The sequence below is a fragment of the Neoarius graeffei genome, chromosome 13 (assembly GCF_027579695.1).
Source record: "Neoarius graeffei isolate fNeoGra1 chromosome 13, fNeoGra1.pri, whole genome shotgun sequence".
Lineage (NCBI taxonomy): Eukaryota > Metazoa > Chordata > Actinopteri > Siluriformes > Ariidae > Neoarius > Neoarius graeffei.
The window spans coordinates 26,168,051-26,183,311 of NC_083581.1; the positions used below are offsets into that span (position 1 = coordinate 26,168,051).

General features: G+C 40.7%; 1 protein-coding gene across 2 annotated transcripts in view; it reads left to right on the top strand.

Moving 5' to 3' along the window:
- arhgap4a (Rho GTPase activating protein 4a) overlaps positions 1-15,261 on the top strand; it is a 48,278-nt gene that overhangs the window by 27,177 nt on the left and 5,840 nt on the right. For both annotated transcript variants that reach the window (XM_060937415.1, XM_060937414.1), the window contains exons 7-19: positions 1,694-1,822; positions 2,013-2,234; positions 2,382-2,483; positions 2,555-2,734; positions 2,824-2,908; positions 3,016-3,043; positions 5,250-5,346; positions 5,506-5,566; positions 10,255-10,332; positions 10,413-10,541; positions 10,838-10,943; positions 11,042-11,260; positions 11,369-11,433. In XM_060937415.1, the coding sequence (XP_060793398.1) occupies positions 1,694-1,822; positions 2,013-2,234; positions 2,382-2,483; positions 2,555-2,734; positions 2,824-2,908; positions 3,016-3,043; positions 5,250-5,346; positions 5,506-5,566; positions 10,255-10,332; positions 10,413-10,541; positions 10,838-10,943; positions 11,042-11,260; positions 11,369-11,433 (1,501 nt within the window). The remainder of the gene's footprint in view (positions 1-1,693; positions 1,823-2,012; positions 2,235-2,381; positions 2,484-2,554; positions 2,735-2,823; positions 2,909-3,015; positions 3,044-5,249; positions 5,347-5,505; positions 5,567-10,254; positions 10,333-10,412; positions 10,542-10,837; positions 10,944-11,041; positions 11,261-11,368; positions 11,434-15,261) is intronic.

Consider the following 15,261-nt stretch of genomic DNA (forward strand, 5'->3'; position numbering starts at 1 on the left):
CGTTCTACCAAAGAATGGTTAAAGAAGAATAAAGTTAATGTTTTGGAATGGCCAAGTCAAGGTCCTGACCTTAATCCAATCGAAATATTGTGGAAGGACCTGAAGCGAGCAGTTCATGTGAGGAAAACCCACCAACATCCCAGAGTTGAAGCTGTTCTGTACGAAGGAATGGGCTAAAATTCCTCCTAGCCGGTGTGTAGGACTGATCAACAGTTACCGGAAACATTTAGTTGCAGTTATTATTGCACGGGGGGGTCACACCAGATACTGAAAGCAAAGGTTCACATACTTTTGCCACTCACAGATATGTAATATTGAATAATTTTCCTCAATAAATAAATGACCAAGTATAATATGTTTGTCTCATTTGTTTAACCGGGTTCTCTTTATCTACTTTCAGCACTCGTGTGAAAATCTGATGTTGTTTTAGGTCATATTTATGCAGAAATATAGAAAATTCTAAAGGGTTCACAAAGTTTCAAGCACCACTGTAGTTTCCCTTCCCTTTTTCAGGGAAGGCCTTGCTTATCTCAACAAGACAATGCCAAAACACATTCCAACTGCATGGCTCCATAGTAAAAGAGCCAGGGTGCTAAACTGGCCTGCCTGTAGTCCAGACCTGTCTCCCATTGAAAACATTGGTAAAACAGTAGTAAACATGCCCCGTCCCAACTTTTTTGAAATGTGTTGCTGGCATCAAATTTAAAATGAGCATAATTTTTTCAAAAAACAATAAAATTTCTCAGTTTCAACATCTGATATGTTGTCTTTCTACTATTTTCAATGAAATGTATGGTTTGTATGATTCACAAATCATCACATTCTGTTTATTTTACCCACGGGGTTGTATGTTCTACAAGGGCAGTAATCCAAAGCACAGGACAAAAACTACAAAGGAATGATGGGGGGGGGGCGCATGCACGCAAAATTTTTTAAATTTGTTTTCAAATGGTTGAGTCAAAGTCCAGAGTTAAATCTGTGACATGACCTGAAAGTTGCTGTCCACCAACATTCTCCATCTAATTTGGCAGTTGTAGAGTTGGAGAATATTTGCACTGCAGAATGGAAGAAAATGCCAAAATCAAAAGGTTCAAAGCTCACAGAGACAATATCCAAGACAATCCTGTAATTGTTGCAAAAGGACAATTCACACTGAATGGGAGAACACTTATCAATTAAGCAGTTTTTAGGTTTTCTTTTTTTTTTATTTAAAAAATAAAGTATTTAAGGGACATTTTACTTGATTTTATTTCCATGGAGAGTCACTTAGAAATAAGCAGGGAAAAATCCCATTCCGATATGCTTAAATTTGATTAAATTTAATTAAAATTTCTGGAGACACTATGTACAGTATATAACAATTTGCGCATTCCAGCAAGTTTGCATTGTAATGGCTGAATTTTTACAAACCAGAAATTGCAAAGCAATGTGCATAATTAGCATGGGGATTTTTTTTTTTTTAAGATTGTATGCATTTGATGCAAACTTTTCTTTCAAGTAACAATTCTCCTTTTTTTGTACCTGTGTGATGTGTGTGATGTGGGGCACGTGTGTGTGCTCTGTAAATGAACTTGCCTGTCTAAATGACAGGATACGGATGTGTGTGGTTGCGTCTGAGTGTTTGCGTGGGAGATACACTTGCACCTTGGTGCCACTGCAGATTGTGACTGTGAGTTTTGTTTTGTGTGTGCAGAGGCAGTGTAAAGTACAGGAGACTCAGCTGAAGTGCACCAAAGCGCGCAATGACTATCTGCTCAACTTGGTAGTGGCAAATGCTTCCATCCACAATTATTACCTACATGATCTCTCTGCCCTGATTGATGTAAGTGTCCTGGTTTGGTGTGGCTTAATTGGTACTGCATGTAAGAGTTAAGAAAAATTTGTCATAATTCACAAAAATGTAAGAAATGGAAAAATATGAATCAGGGTTTTTTTTTGTTCTTCTGAATCACTGAATTAGATGCTTTCATATGAAAGCTTTAACTCATCTAATATTGTACATGTTCCCTAAGTTCAGTGATTTAGGTTTCCATCAGTCCCTGTCCCAAGTGTTCCAGTTTTACCTGTCCAGCCGCTCACAGGTCAACCAGAACCTGAGTTCTGGATTGCAGCAGTTTGGCGACGCAGTGTCCAGTCTGGATCAGAACCAGGACAGAGACGCACTGATGCAGGCTCATGATGTGGCTTTCTGTAAGCCACTTCAATTTCAGTACCAGCCTCATGAGGGAGACCAGGTACTGGTATCTAAGAGAGAGAGTGTGTGTGTGTGTGTGTGTGTGTGTGTGTGTGTGTGTGTGTGTGTGTGTGTGTGTGTGTGTGTGTGTGCGCGCGCGCACTTTTGTGTGCTGACGTGAGCGTATTTTGAATCCTGTTCGGCTCAGGTGTGTGAGGTGAGCGCTGATTTTGAGGTGAAGAGTGAGCTTGATACTCGATTCCACCAGCTGCAGACCAGACTCAACCAGCTTACTGAAGACGATGAAGAGGTAGTTTTATAAAAACACAAACACGTACAGTTTTGTTTCTCCTTCTTATTCTTATTATTGTTCCCTGACAGTTGAGTAAAACGCTGCAGTTCTCTCAATCTGCCCTGCTTGAGTCTATCAGCGAGGATATCTTCAGGCCTGAATACAGCACCAGCCAATCTCTAGAGAACATTAGTGAAATTTCTACCAATAAGTTAAATCAAGCAAGACGTCGATCCCATTTGCAAGAATCAGAAAACATGTACTCTATGGTAAATAATTTAAAAAGTATGTTCTGATTCTATAGAACCAGTTTATTGTTGTTGAACTTTAATGTGTGTATTTTTGTTTGGACCCACAGAAATTTAAGGACCATCTGATTAATGGCTTAGTAATGTCAAAACTACAGGCAAAGCATGATGTACTCAAAGTTGCAACAGAAAAAGGTAAAATCTGCATATTTATCTTTAGAAACCTACTGAAGTGATCCATAATTTTCATTCAAAAACATGTATATATTAACTTTTTTTTTTTATTCCTGTACAAAACCCAGCTGAGACTGTGGATGGTCAGCATCACAAGTAAGGAAACAAAATCTCTCATTATTACTAGGACTGTACTATAATAGAACTCCAAATAAAGGTTATTAATTTGGCTACTTACACAAAATTCATGGAATCAGTCACCATTTGATGGTTTAAAACCAAAACAGAACTATAAAACCCTTAATATGGTGGCTCACACTCAGTGAATACAGCACCGACATTTTTAGACCACAGTCATTTTTCTTTTAATTTATTCATTTATAAAAAAAAAATACACTCAGTGTATGAAAGTATCACCTGTACTCCTGCTCATTCATGCAGTTATCCAGTCAGCCAGGTCAGAGGAGCCATACCAAACTGTTTCATGTTGACAAGAAGGCTACAGTAATAAATCTCCGGAGTGGAAGTCCGGGGCGGATCATGACAGTTGATTAAGTAATGTATATGTGCCTTTTGATACTAAGACATGTGAGAAATTTTAATTTTTAGCTCACCTGGACCAAAGTTCCGGTGGGCTTATGCCATGGGCTGCTGAGGTCAGTGTTAAAGGTCCCATGGCATGAAATTTTCACTTTCTGAGGTTTTTTAACGTTAAAATGAGTTCCTCTGACCTTCTTAAGTCACCCCAGTGGCTAGAAATTTCATAATGTGTAAACCAAACTATGCCCAACATTTGAGAATGGCGCGTCAAAACGGCGCGTTAAGCTCTTCCCTTTACTACGTCAGCAAGGGAGATGATCCCCACGCCCCCCCTCTGGATTCCCACCCACTGTATGGATTGCCCCGCCCAGTTGTAGTGAGGAGACCATAGAGGACACAACAACATGGCATCACCTAAGCGAGCGAAACATGGAAATTGCGCTGTACATGGATGTGACAACACAGAAAAGTGTCTGTTTTTACTGCTGACGGGAGAGCCCCTGAAGACGCAGTGGCTTAATTTTATTTACTCCAATAATACGCCGTCGAGTCTACCTAAGACGGTGTATGTTTGTCGGAAGCATTTTCCTGAGGAATGTTTCCACAACTTGGGACAGTACAGGGCAGGTTTTGCACATCAACTGTCACTGAAGCCTGGGTCCGTACCAAGCATCCCTGCCGCATCAGCCACAAACACCGAACAAGTAAGTGTATAACTGGTTGTTTTGCCGTGTTTTAAAATCGGTGTGTTAGCCTAGCAATGGCTACATTAGCTGTGCAGCTAACCGCTTCCTGCAGTTAGCCAGGTACTCTGCGCTACAAAACTAAAGAGCATGCAGCATGCTCTGTTAAACTGAGTTTAGTCTGGAAATTGACTGTAACTTATGAGCTTATGTTTGACTATTGCTCCGCAATGCATGTCTTCTGTTGGATAAGCGATATGTTGCTGTAGTTGCTGCTTCTATCCTCTTTGGTTATGGAGTGCGTGTTCAAGCCTAGGGTATTATACGTTCGTAAACTACCACTCTGAACACTCTCACTCTCTGTTCTCTGTGTCATGTTGAGTTTACGAAAGGAGTCCGAGGGAGAACGGGGTTTTGTCTTAGCAGCGTGGCTACAGGCGCTGATAGCAGCGAGTATGTGTGCGCGCAGCTTGGTCAAGCCCCTCCCCCTCCCCCCATGGCCCGCCCCCACCCTCTACCCTTCCCCGCCTCCTGCTTCTCATTAGCAAAACGACACACTGGGAAAAGCGCTGAAATGGGGCTTTCTCCCAGGAGGCTATATTTACGTGCCGAGGGTTCATTTCGAGAAAGGCTGTGGATATAACATCCGGAAGCCTCCACGAGCCCATTTAAAGCATTAACAAACCACCATGCCATGGGACCTTTAAAAGGTAGGGTTTGTTTCCTGCAGGAGAACTTGAAAAATGTGACAAATATTATCTTGAAACTTGGTATGTCGGGCGGGGGATATAGATGACTGTCTTCTTGTTCCCCCTATTCTAATATTTGATATGAGCATTAAGAAGATTAACTAAAGCTCTTGAACTGTATCTGCATGATTTTATGCAGTATGCTGCTGCTGCATGATTGACTGATTAAATAATTGCATGAATTAATAGGTGTACAGGCACATTTTATTCTAAAATAGAATAGTTGTATTCATGTTAGTTCTGTCTAAAGAGTTACAGGGACAGCGACCTGTTATTGAGTCACTGAGGATTTCACCAGAACTTTTTGGTTTCACAGCAGCCCTTGTGAAGTGTCATATTTTCCACTCCTCCACAGTCTCTTGTTAATCACAGCTACATTTCTTGCATCAGAATGCGTTCCAGGAGGTCTGTCCGTCAGAGGAAGAATCAGCATACCACTCAGATCAGCCAGAAGCCTTTCTCTCAAGATATGCTCTCTTACATCCAGGTATTCTGTCTCTCTGGCTGTAGAATTGTCATGTGCATGTTTGGACATTTAAATGCACCAAATAATACTGAGAATAATGGTTGCCTTTGTGTTATACAGTATGACTGATTGTTCTTTGGAGCGCTGTCTCATTTATAAAGCTCAGGTTCTCTTCTGCAGGCATCTGGAGAACCTGTTCCTTTGGTGGTAGAGAGCTGCATCAGATTCATCAACCTTCATGGTAATCAATCTTTCATGAATGTACAATGCTGTGCAGGTCTCAGGCACATGTTAAGAAATGCTTTCAAGCAAAGAAGCCTTGAAAATGAAATGTGTTTGCATGTACAAAACTGACTATGAAGAACAGCAAACTATGAAGATCAGCAAACAGCAAACTAATAAACCATGGGGAAGCTATGGCCTAAGGCTTCCCCATGGCTTATTCCCCAATAAGTCATGGGAAAGTCATGGCCTAATGATTAGAAAAGCAGCTTTAGGATCAAAAGGTTGCCGGTTCAATTCATTGGACCAGCAGCAAAGGCTGAGGTGCCCTTGAGCAAGGCATCTAACTCAACTGCTCCTCAGGCTGCTCTGGGTATGTTGAATGTCACTCTGGGTAAGAGCATCTGCTAAATGCTTGTAATGTAATAAACTACACTAATAGGCGGTACATTCTTTAGGCTACTGAGATTACAGACATGTTTTTAAATTATCTGTGTTAGCATACCATGTTATCATGTGACTTGCAAGCCTGTTTGTATTTGCAGTGAAGAGCAGAAGTGCAATGAGTGTAATAATATGATTTCAGGTCATGAAAAGCACAAACTTTACGCATAAAATTTAATTATCATTTATTACATATTGATCTTATTCAAATCACATAGTTGTACAGGTCAGTTTGGTTAAAATAGCCTATATGTACATTGGCATACAGAGCATTTAAAGGCAGGGTAGGTAATTTTGGAGAAACCAGCAAGCGTGAAAGAGATTTTAAAAGTAGCCCACCAAGAAATTCCACTCTCTACCTTTAGCCACTCATCCAAAACACATGAACGCACACTGCCTGATTTCTGCCGCAGGAAAAGTCCATGCGAGAGTGTTGGTGGGGGGTAGGGGGAAGTATAGTACATCGTCATATCCAACTACCTCATATCTCATTCAAATGTAAGAAAACACATAACATTATCATAATCAATGTAAACAATGAACATGGATATTGTGAGTACTCACAACTGTCGACCAGCTCGCTAGCTTTAGCAGTACGTCTGCAATATGTCTGCCTAGCTTTGTGGAAGACTCCGGTCACATGCAATGAGTGCATGGGCAAAGAGCAAAGAGGTAGACAGGTACAGTGGTGCTTGAAAGTTTGTGAACCCTTTCGAATTTTCTCTATTTCTGCATAAATATGACCTAAAACATCATCAGATTTTCACACAAGTCCTAAAAGTAGATAAAGAGAACCCAGTTAAACAAACGAGACAAAAATATTATACTTGGTCATTTATTTATTGAGGAGAATGATCCAATATTACATATCTGTGAGTGGCAAAAGTATGTGAACCTTTGCTTTCAGTATCTGGTGTGACCCACTTGTGCAGCAATAACTGCAACTAAACGTTTCCAGTAACTGTTGATCAGTCCTGCACACCAGCTTTGAGGAATTTTAGCCCATTCCTCCATACAGAACAGCTTCAAGTCTGGGATGTTGGTGGGTTTCCTCACATGAACTGCTCGCTTCAGGTCTTTCCACAACATTTCGATTGGATTAAGGTCAGGACTTTGACTTGGCCATTCCAAAATATTAACTTTATTCTTCTTTAACCATTCTTTGGTAGAACGACTTGTGTGCTTAGGGTCGTTGTCTTGCTGCATGACCCACCTTCTCTTGAGATTCAGTTCATGGACAGATGTCCTGGCATTTTCCTTTAAAATTTGCTGATATAATTCAGAATTCATTGTTCCATCAATGATGGCAAGCCGTCCTGGCCCAGATGCAGCAAAACAGGCTCAAACCATGATACTACCACCACCATGTTTCACAGATAGGATAAGGTTCTTTTGCTGGAATGCAGTGTTTTCCTTTCTCCAAACATAACACTTCTCATTTAAACCAAAAAGTTCTATTTTGGTCTCATCCATCCACAAAACATTTTTCCAATAGCCTTCTGGCTTGTCTACGTGATCTTTAGCAAACTGCAGATGAGCAGCAATGTTCTTTTTGGAGAGCAGTGGCTTTCTCCTTGCAACCCTTCCATGCACACCATTGTTGTTCAGTGTTCTCCTGATGGTGGACTCATGAACATTAACATTAGCCAATGTGAGAGAGGCCTTCAGTTGCTTAGAAGTTACCCTGGGGTCCTTTGTGACCTCGCCGACTATTACACACCTTGCTCTTGGAGTGATCTTTGTTGGTCAACCACTCCTGGGGAGGGTAATAATGGTCTTGAATTTCCTCCATTTGTACACAATCTGTCTGACTGTGGATTGGTGGAGTCCAAACTTTTTAGAGATGGTTTTGTAACCTTTTCCAGCCTGATGAGCATCAACAACGCTTTTTCTGAGGTCCTCAGAAATCTCCTTTGTTCGTGCCATGATACATTTCCACAAACATGCGTTGTGAAGATCAGACTTTGATAGATCCCTGTTCTTTAAATAAAACAGGGTGCCCACTCACACCTGATTGTCATCCCACTGATTGAAAACACCTGACTCTAATTTCACCTTCAAATTAACTGTTAATCCTAGAGGTTCACATACTTTTGCCACTCACAGATATGTAATATTGGATCATTTTCCTCAATAAATAAATGACCAAGTATAATATTTTTTGTCTCATTTGTTTAACTGGGTTCTCTTTATCTACTTTTAGGGCTTGTGTGAAAATCTGATGTTGTTTTAGGTCATATGCAGAAATATAGAAAATTCTAAAGGGTTCACAAACTTTCAAGCACCACTGTATGCAACTGTGTTTTATGATTGAATGGCAGAGAGGGTGGTTTCCTTCAGAATTAATGGAGACTATGTGTCAACATTGCTACAATGGTTCTTAACACATGCTGACAGCTGACCACATCAGATAACACCAAACAGCACTCACATATAATACTTCATAGGGCTGTAACGATACACCCAACTCACGATTCGATTCATATCGCGATTTTTGACCCACGATTCGATACGCCCACGATTTTAAAATGTTTTTTAAAGTAGTAAATTTGACTTATTAACATTTACTTACTTACATTAACTATTTAATAACAAATAATTCAGACCACTGCAGAGAATGAGTAATATGTATGCAAAAATGAACGAATGTATATCCAAAGATTGTTTTATTTCTCAAAATAATACTGTTGAGCCGGAAGCTCTGTTTTTTTCGGTTCTGAAAAAGTCATTTTTCCAAATCGTGTAAATCCGTTAAGATTTTTTTTTGCGGGGGGGTGGCTCTCTCACTGTCTCACTCTCATAGGGCCAATGATTTTCTGTGATCGCGGAAAACAGATGGAAATTACGGAATTTTTATGGTGAAACATTGCTCGCGTGTCAAAATGTAACTGCCGCAGAAGGCTTCCGCCCAAGCAGACATGCCTTTCCGGTCAAGTGATTGTGATTGGCTTGTGGCACACCTAGCCAGCCAATGAGCTGCTTGTTTACAGATTCGCTCCCCGCGTCGCAACCAGAATGGCGACCGCTTAAAAGAAATGCATGCTCTGCCAGTGGCGAGTGTGGACGTTGCGTGACTCGCAGAAGATTGTCGCAGGTCGGCGAAAAAACGACTTACTAATAGATATAAAAAATAAAAGTAATTTAAGTAAGTTTAAAATGTAATTTAAATAAAAAAGTAAAGTATTCATAAATTGAAGTTTGGAAGCGCCTCTGTTTTTGGGCTGAGGAGAAGTTTGAAAGGGTGTACCGTGATTCTGCCTTCTTGTATTGCGATACGGATCGTGGCTCTGCGTATCGCGATTTCAATTTCGATACGCATATCGTTACAGCCCTAGTACTTCAGTATACTTTATTGAAAATAATAATAGCTCAGAGTGTTGAAAAGAGGAGAACTTTTCAGAGTCTTGATGCTGTACTCTATTGAAGATGAGATACACTGGCAACATCCAGTCTGTAAAACCTGATAATGGTAGATAGTAAACTCAATACCAGTCCTTCATAAGTGTCCACAAGTAACACTCCTCTGCTGCAATGAAGTAGTCACAGTCAAAGGTTTTTTTTTTTAACCTTTATTTTTAAGACTTTAGGTTTGATTGGTGCCAAGAAAGGGCGGCACGGTGGTGTAGTGGTTAGCGCTGTCGCCTCACAGCAAGAAGGTCCTGGGTTCGAGCCCCGGGGCCGGCGAGGGCCTTTCTGTGTGGAGTTTGCATGTTCTCCCCGTGTCCGCGTGGGTTTCCTCCGGGTGCTCCGGTTTCCCCCACAGTCCAAAGACATGCAGGTTAGGTTAACTGGTGACTCTAAATTGAGCGTAGGTGTGAATGTGAATGGTTGTCTGTGTCTATGTGTCAGCCCTGTGATGACCTGGCGACTTGTCCAGGGTGTACCCCGCCTTTCGCCCGTAGTCAGCTGGGATAGGCTCCAGCTTGCCTGCGACCCTGTAGAAGGATAAAGCGGCTAGAGATAATGAGATGAGATGAGATGGTGCCAAGAAATCTTTTAGATTTTTCTACATGACTCTACTGTATGCGTCTGTTTTTATTTTGTTATTTTGGCAAGACTTATAACAATATGAGGGCATGTTACAAGAACCAGACCACATCTTCTATGCTTGATGCAGCTTGTGCCCAGAACCAAAGACCTTTTTCTTTTACTCCTTGCTTTGCTCTGCTCCTCTGGAAAGACCTACACAATAAGGACACAATATGATTAATCAGTGCCTACAAAACTAACATATTTTGTTTTTTTCACTCTCTCTTTGACAAGGCCTGCACCATGAGGGCATCTTTCGAGTCCCAGGCTCTCAGCTGCAGGTCAATCGGCTCAGAGACCTGTTTGAGAAAGGTACGTGCCTCCACTCCTTCAGACTGCTGTTTGATGTTAATAATGCAGGTTGGGGCAACTTTCTGTGTCTTGGTATGTAGGAGATGACCCCCTGGCAGATGAGGTTTGTGACTTGGACTCAGTGGCTGGTGTGCTGAAGCTCTATTTCAGAGGAATGGAAAACCCTCTGTTTCCTAAAGACAGCTACGACCAGCTGATGGAATGTGGACGTAAGGGGATGTTTGTCAGCCTTACAAATGAGAGAACTAAGAGCATTTTCAAATCCCAAAACCTGTTCTTGAATTCTTCAACAAAATTTTAAAAATTCAATGTATGAAAACTGATTATAAATATAATTATTTTGATTTGCATTAAAGGATGATATCGTATTTGAGACAGCTTTTATGACAAACTTTTTTTTATAACTAATGAAACTACGGTACAATAGTTGACTCATTTTTTTTGGATGCTACTGTATAGTTGAGTGGAATTTGATACAAATGTCACCTTTCACTTTCATTTCTAGGAATAGAAGATGAATCAGAGAAAGTAGCACAGTTAAAGTCAGTTATTCTTTCCTACCCTTCTCCGCTAGTTGTGGTGATGAGATATCTGTTTGCATTCCTTCAACAGTGAGTAATTAACCATTAGTTGTGGTCTAACGTCCTTTTAATACATCCAGAACTCTGAGTGTGTGTGTCTCTCTCTCTCTCTTTCTCTCTGTATGTAGTGTCTCCCAGTACAGTGATGAAAATATGATGCAGCCCTACAACCTGGCTGTGTGTTTCGGACCCAGTCTGATCAGAGGGCCTGATGTTGCAGATGCTTTTACTCTCCAGTACATCAATGCTCTTGTCAAAACAATCATCATCCAGCAGGAGAGCATCTTCCCCAGCCAGAATGAATTAGAGGGACCTGTGTATGAAACCTGCATGGTGCTAGATGATATGTGAGAACTCAATGGAGACACACACTTAAACATAACCATATTGTATGTACAGACACATAAATGAAAACATAAAACATATGGGCATATTGTGTGTGCGTGTGTTTGCAGTGAGACTATTACAGAGGAGTCAGAAGTGGAACCAGACATGTCTCCAAACAAAGAAGTCAAAGATGGTAAGCTTTGTTGTTGTGAAATTCCTGTACAGTTTTCTGAGATGAAAATTTCTCAAGCGATGCTTACATCGCTTTTCACTAATATTATTTTCAAATATTATTCTAGCAATGTCAATAATGCATAATCAAATCAAATAAGCATTATTAATAGGCTAATTATTTGCAGTATTTGCAAATTTATCAGAAGGGTATTTTTGTTTGAGGCTCATTTTGCACAAGTGGTTAGCACTCTTACCTCACAGCAAGAAGGTTTTGGGTTCAAGCCCAGTGGCTGATGGGGGCCTTTCTGTGTGGAGTTTGCATGTTCTCCCCGTGTCTGCGTGGGTTTCCTTTGGGTGGTTTTGTAACCTTTTCCAGCCTGATGAGCATCAACAACGCTTTTTCTGAGGTCCTCAGAAATCTCCTTTGTTCGTGCCATGATGCACTTCCACAAACATGTGTTTGAAACTTTCAAGCACCACTGTATGTAACAGTATGATAAAGAAGTTGTGGTGTAAACAAGTTGTCTGAGAAGTGTCTTATCTCAAGAAACTCCCCTTGTAAATCTGCTTGTATGTTGAACACCAAAAGTATTGAGGTTCTTTGCAGTTCCACTGTTCTTTCAGTTCCACTTTTGCCATGTGACCCATACCATACTTAAGTACATGGTAAATATGGTTATACTTTTTGCTTTGGTAGCATGTGAGCCAAGCTGGGACAAGACACTGAAGAAGTTTAGTTGCTGAAATTAAAATCATCACATAATCATTCTGATAATGCTAGATTTTTTTTTTTTTTACTCTCTTCTGATGGAGTAAGGAGGCAGTATATACACTTCATAAAACACTTCAGGACATGCTGTTATAGGAAAATAATGACTGCTGAGGTGGTCTGATGAATTACCACAACAAAGTGGATTATTATATTCTTCCTTGTTTCAAAGAATGTTTTATTTTTCTTATACCATGAACACTAACAATTGCTTATTTATTTACAAATGACATGATGGGCTCCAGCTTGCCTGCGACCCTGTAGAAGGATAAAGCGGCTAGAGATAATGAGGTGAGATGAGATGTTGTGTATCCATCCATCCATTATCCGTAGCCGCTTATCCTGTGCAGGGTCGCAGGCAAGCTGGAGCTTATCCTAGCTGACTATGGGCGAGAAGCGGTTTACACCCTGGACAAGTCACCAGATCATCGCAGGGCTAACATATAGGGACAAACAACCATTCACACTCACGGTCAATTTAGAGCCACCAATTAGCCTAACCCGCATGTCTTTGGACTGTGGGGGAAACTGGAGCACCCAGAGGAAACCCATGCAGACACAGGGAGAACATGCAAACTCCACACAGAAAGGCCCTCGTCAGCCATTGGGCTCGAACCCGGACCTTCTTGCTGTGAGGCAACAGTGCTAACCACTACACCACCGTACTGCCCCACATTGTGTATATTTTATCCAATTAAAGTGACCTTTGATGAGGTGGAATGTCCATGAAACATGTTAGTTCCTATTCTCAGTTTCTATAAATGGCTATAAGCAGTCATTCCCTCACCAACATCTTTTTGCGCTCTCGCTCTTGAAGTTGAAGTACAACCCCGATTCCAAAAAAGTTGGGACAAAGTACAAATTGTAAATAAAAATGGAATGCAATAATTTACAAATCTCAAAAACTGATATTGTATTCACAATAGAACATAGACAACATATCAAATGTCGAAAGTGAGACATTTTGAAATTTCATGCCAAATATTGGCTCATTTGAAATTTCATGACAGCAACACATCTCAAAAAAGTTGGGACAGGGGCAATAAGAGGCTGGAAAAGTTAAAGGTACAAAAAAGGAACAGCTGGAGGACCAAATTGCAACTCATTAGGTCAATTGGCAATAGGTCATTAACATGACTGGGTATAAAAAGAGCATCTTGGAGTGGCAGCGGCTCTCAGAAGTAAAGATGGGAAGAGGATCACCAATCCCCCTAATTCTGCGCCGACAAATAGTGGAGCAATATCAGAAAGGAGTTCGACAGTGTAAAATTGCAAAGAGTTTGAACATATCATCATCTACAGTGCATAATATCATCAAAAGATTCAGAGAATCTGGAAGAATCTCTGTGCGTAAGGGTCAAGGCCGGAAAACCATACTGGGTGTCCGTGATCTTCGGGCCCTTAGACGGCACTGCATCACATACAGGCATGCTTCTGTATTGGAACTCACAAAATGGGCTCAGGAATATTTCCAGAGAACATTATCTGTGAACACAATTCACCGTGCCGTCCGCCGTTGCCAGCTAAAACTCTATAGTTCAAAGAAGAAGCCATATCTAAGCATGATCCAGAAGCGCAGACGTCTTCTCTGGGCCAAGGCTCATTTAAAATGGACTGTGGCAAAGTGGAAAACTGTTCTGTGGTCAGACGAATCAAAATTTGAAGTTCTTTATGGAAATCAGGGACGCCGTGTCATTCGGACTAAAGAGGAGAAGGACGTCCCAAGTTGTTATCAGCGCTCAGTTCAGAAGCCTGCATCTCTGATGGTATGGGGTTGCATTAGTGCATGTGACATGGGCAGCTTACACAGCTGGAAAGACACCATCAATGCTGAAAGGTATATCCAGGTTCTAGAGCAACATATGCTCCCATCCAGACGACGTCTCTTTCAGGGAAGGCCTTGCATTTTCCAACATGACAATGCCAAACCACATACTGCATCAATTTCAGCATCATGGCTGCATAGAAGAAGGGTCTGGGTACTGAACTGACCAGCCTGCAGTCCAGATCTTTCACCCATAGAAAACATTTGGCGCATCATAAAACGGAAGATACGACAAAAAAGACCTAAGACAGTTGAGCAACTAGAATCCTACATTAGACAAGAATGGGTTAACATTCCTATCCCTAAACTTGAGCAACTTGTCTCCTCAGTCCCCAGACGTTTACAGACTGTTGTAAAGAGAAAAGGGGATGTCTCACAGTGGTAAACATGGCCTTGTCCCAACTTTGAGATGTGTTGTTGTCATGAAATTTAAAGTCACCTAATTTTTCTCTTTAAATGATACATTTTCTCAGTTTATACATTTGATATGTCATCTATGTTCTATTCTGAATAAAATATGGAATTTTGAAACTTCCACATCATTGCATTCCGTTTTTATTTACAATTTGTACTTTGTCCCAACTTTTTTGGAATCAGGGTTGTAAATAATACAAAAAACTTTCATGTATCAAATTACACGTTGTTTTTAAACTAATTTTTATGGATAAATATCAGTCTCAGACATCCATGTTTAATTTGTTATTGCAGAAATGATAACGTATCAAAATGAGTGCATTAATATAAAGTGTCAACATTTTAGATATACCGATCAGCCATAAAATTAAAAACACTGACAGGTAAAGTGAATTACATTGATTATATTGTTAGAATGGCACCTGTCAGTGGGTGGGATATATTGGGCAGCAAGAGAACAGTCAGTTCTTGAAGTTGATTTGTTGGAAGCAGGAAAAATGGGCAAGTGGAAGGATCTGAGCGACTTTGACAAGGGACAAATTGTGATGACTTGATGACTGGGTCTGAGTATCTCCAAAATGACATCTTGTGGGGTGTTCCCGGTATGCAGTGGTTAGTAACTACCAAAAGTGGTCCAAGGAAGGACAACTGGTGAAAGGGTCATGAGTGTTGAAGGCTCATTGATTCACATGGGGCACAAAGGCTAAGCCATATGATCCAATCCCACAGAAGAGCTACTATAGCACAAACTGCTGAAAAAGTTAATATTGACACCTTTCTGTTTTAGCCAGCATTAACTTTTTCAGCAGTTTGTGCTACAGTAGCTTTCTATGGGATTG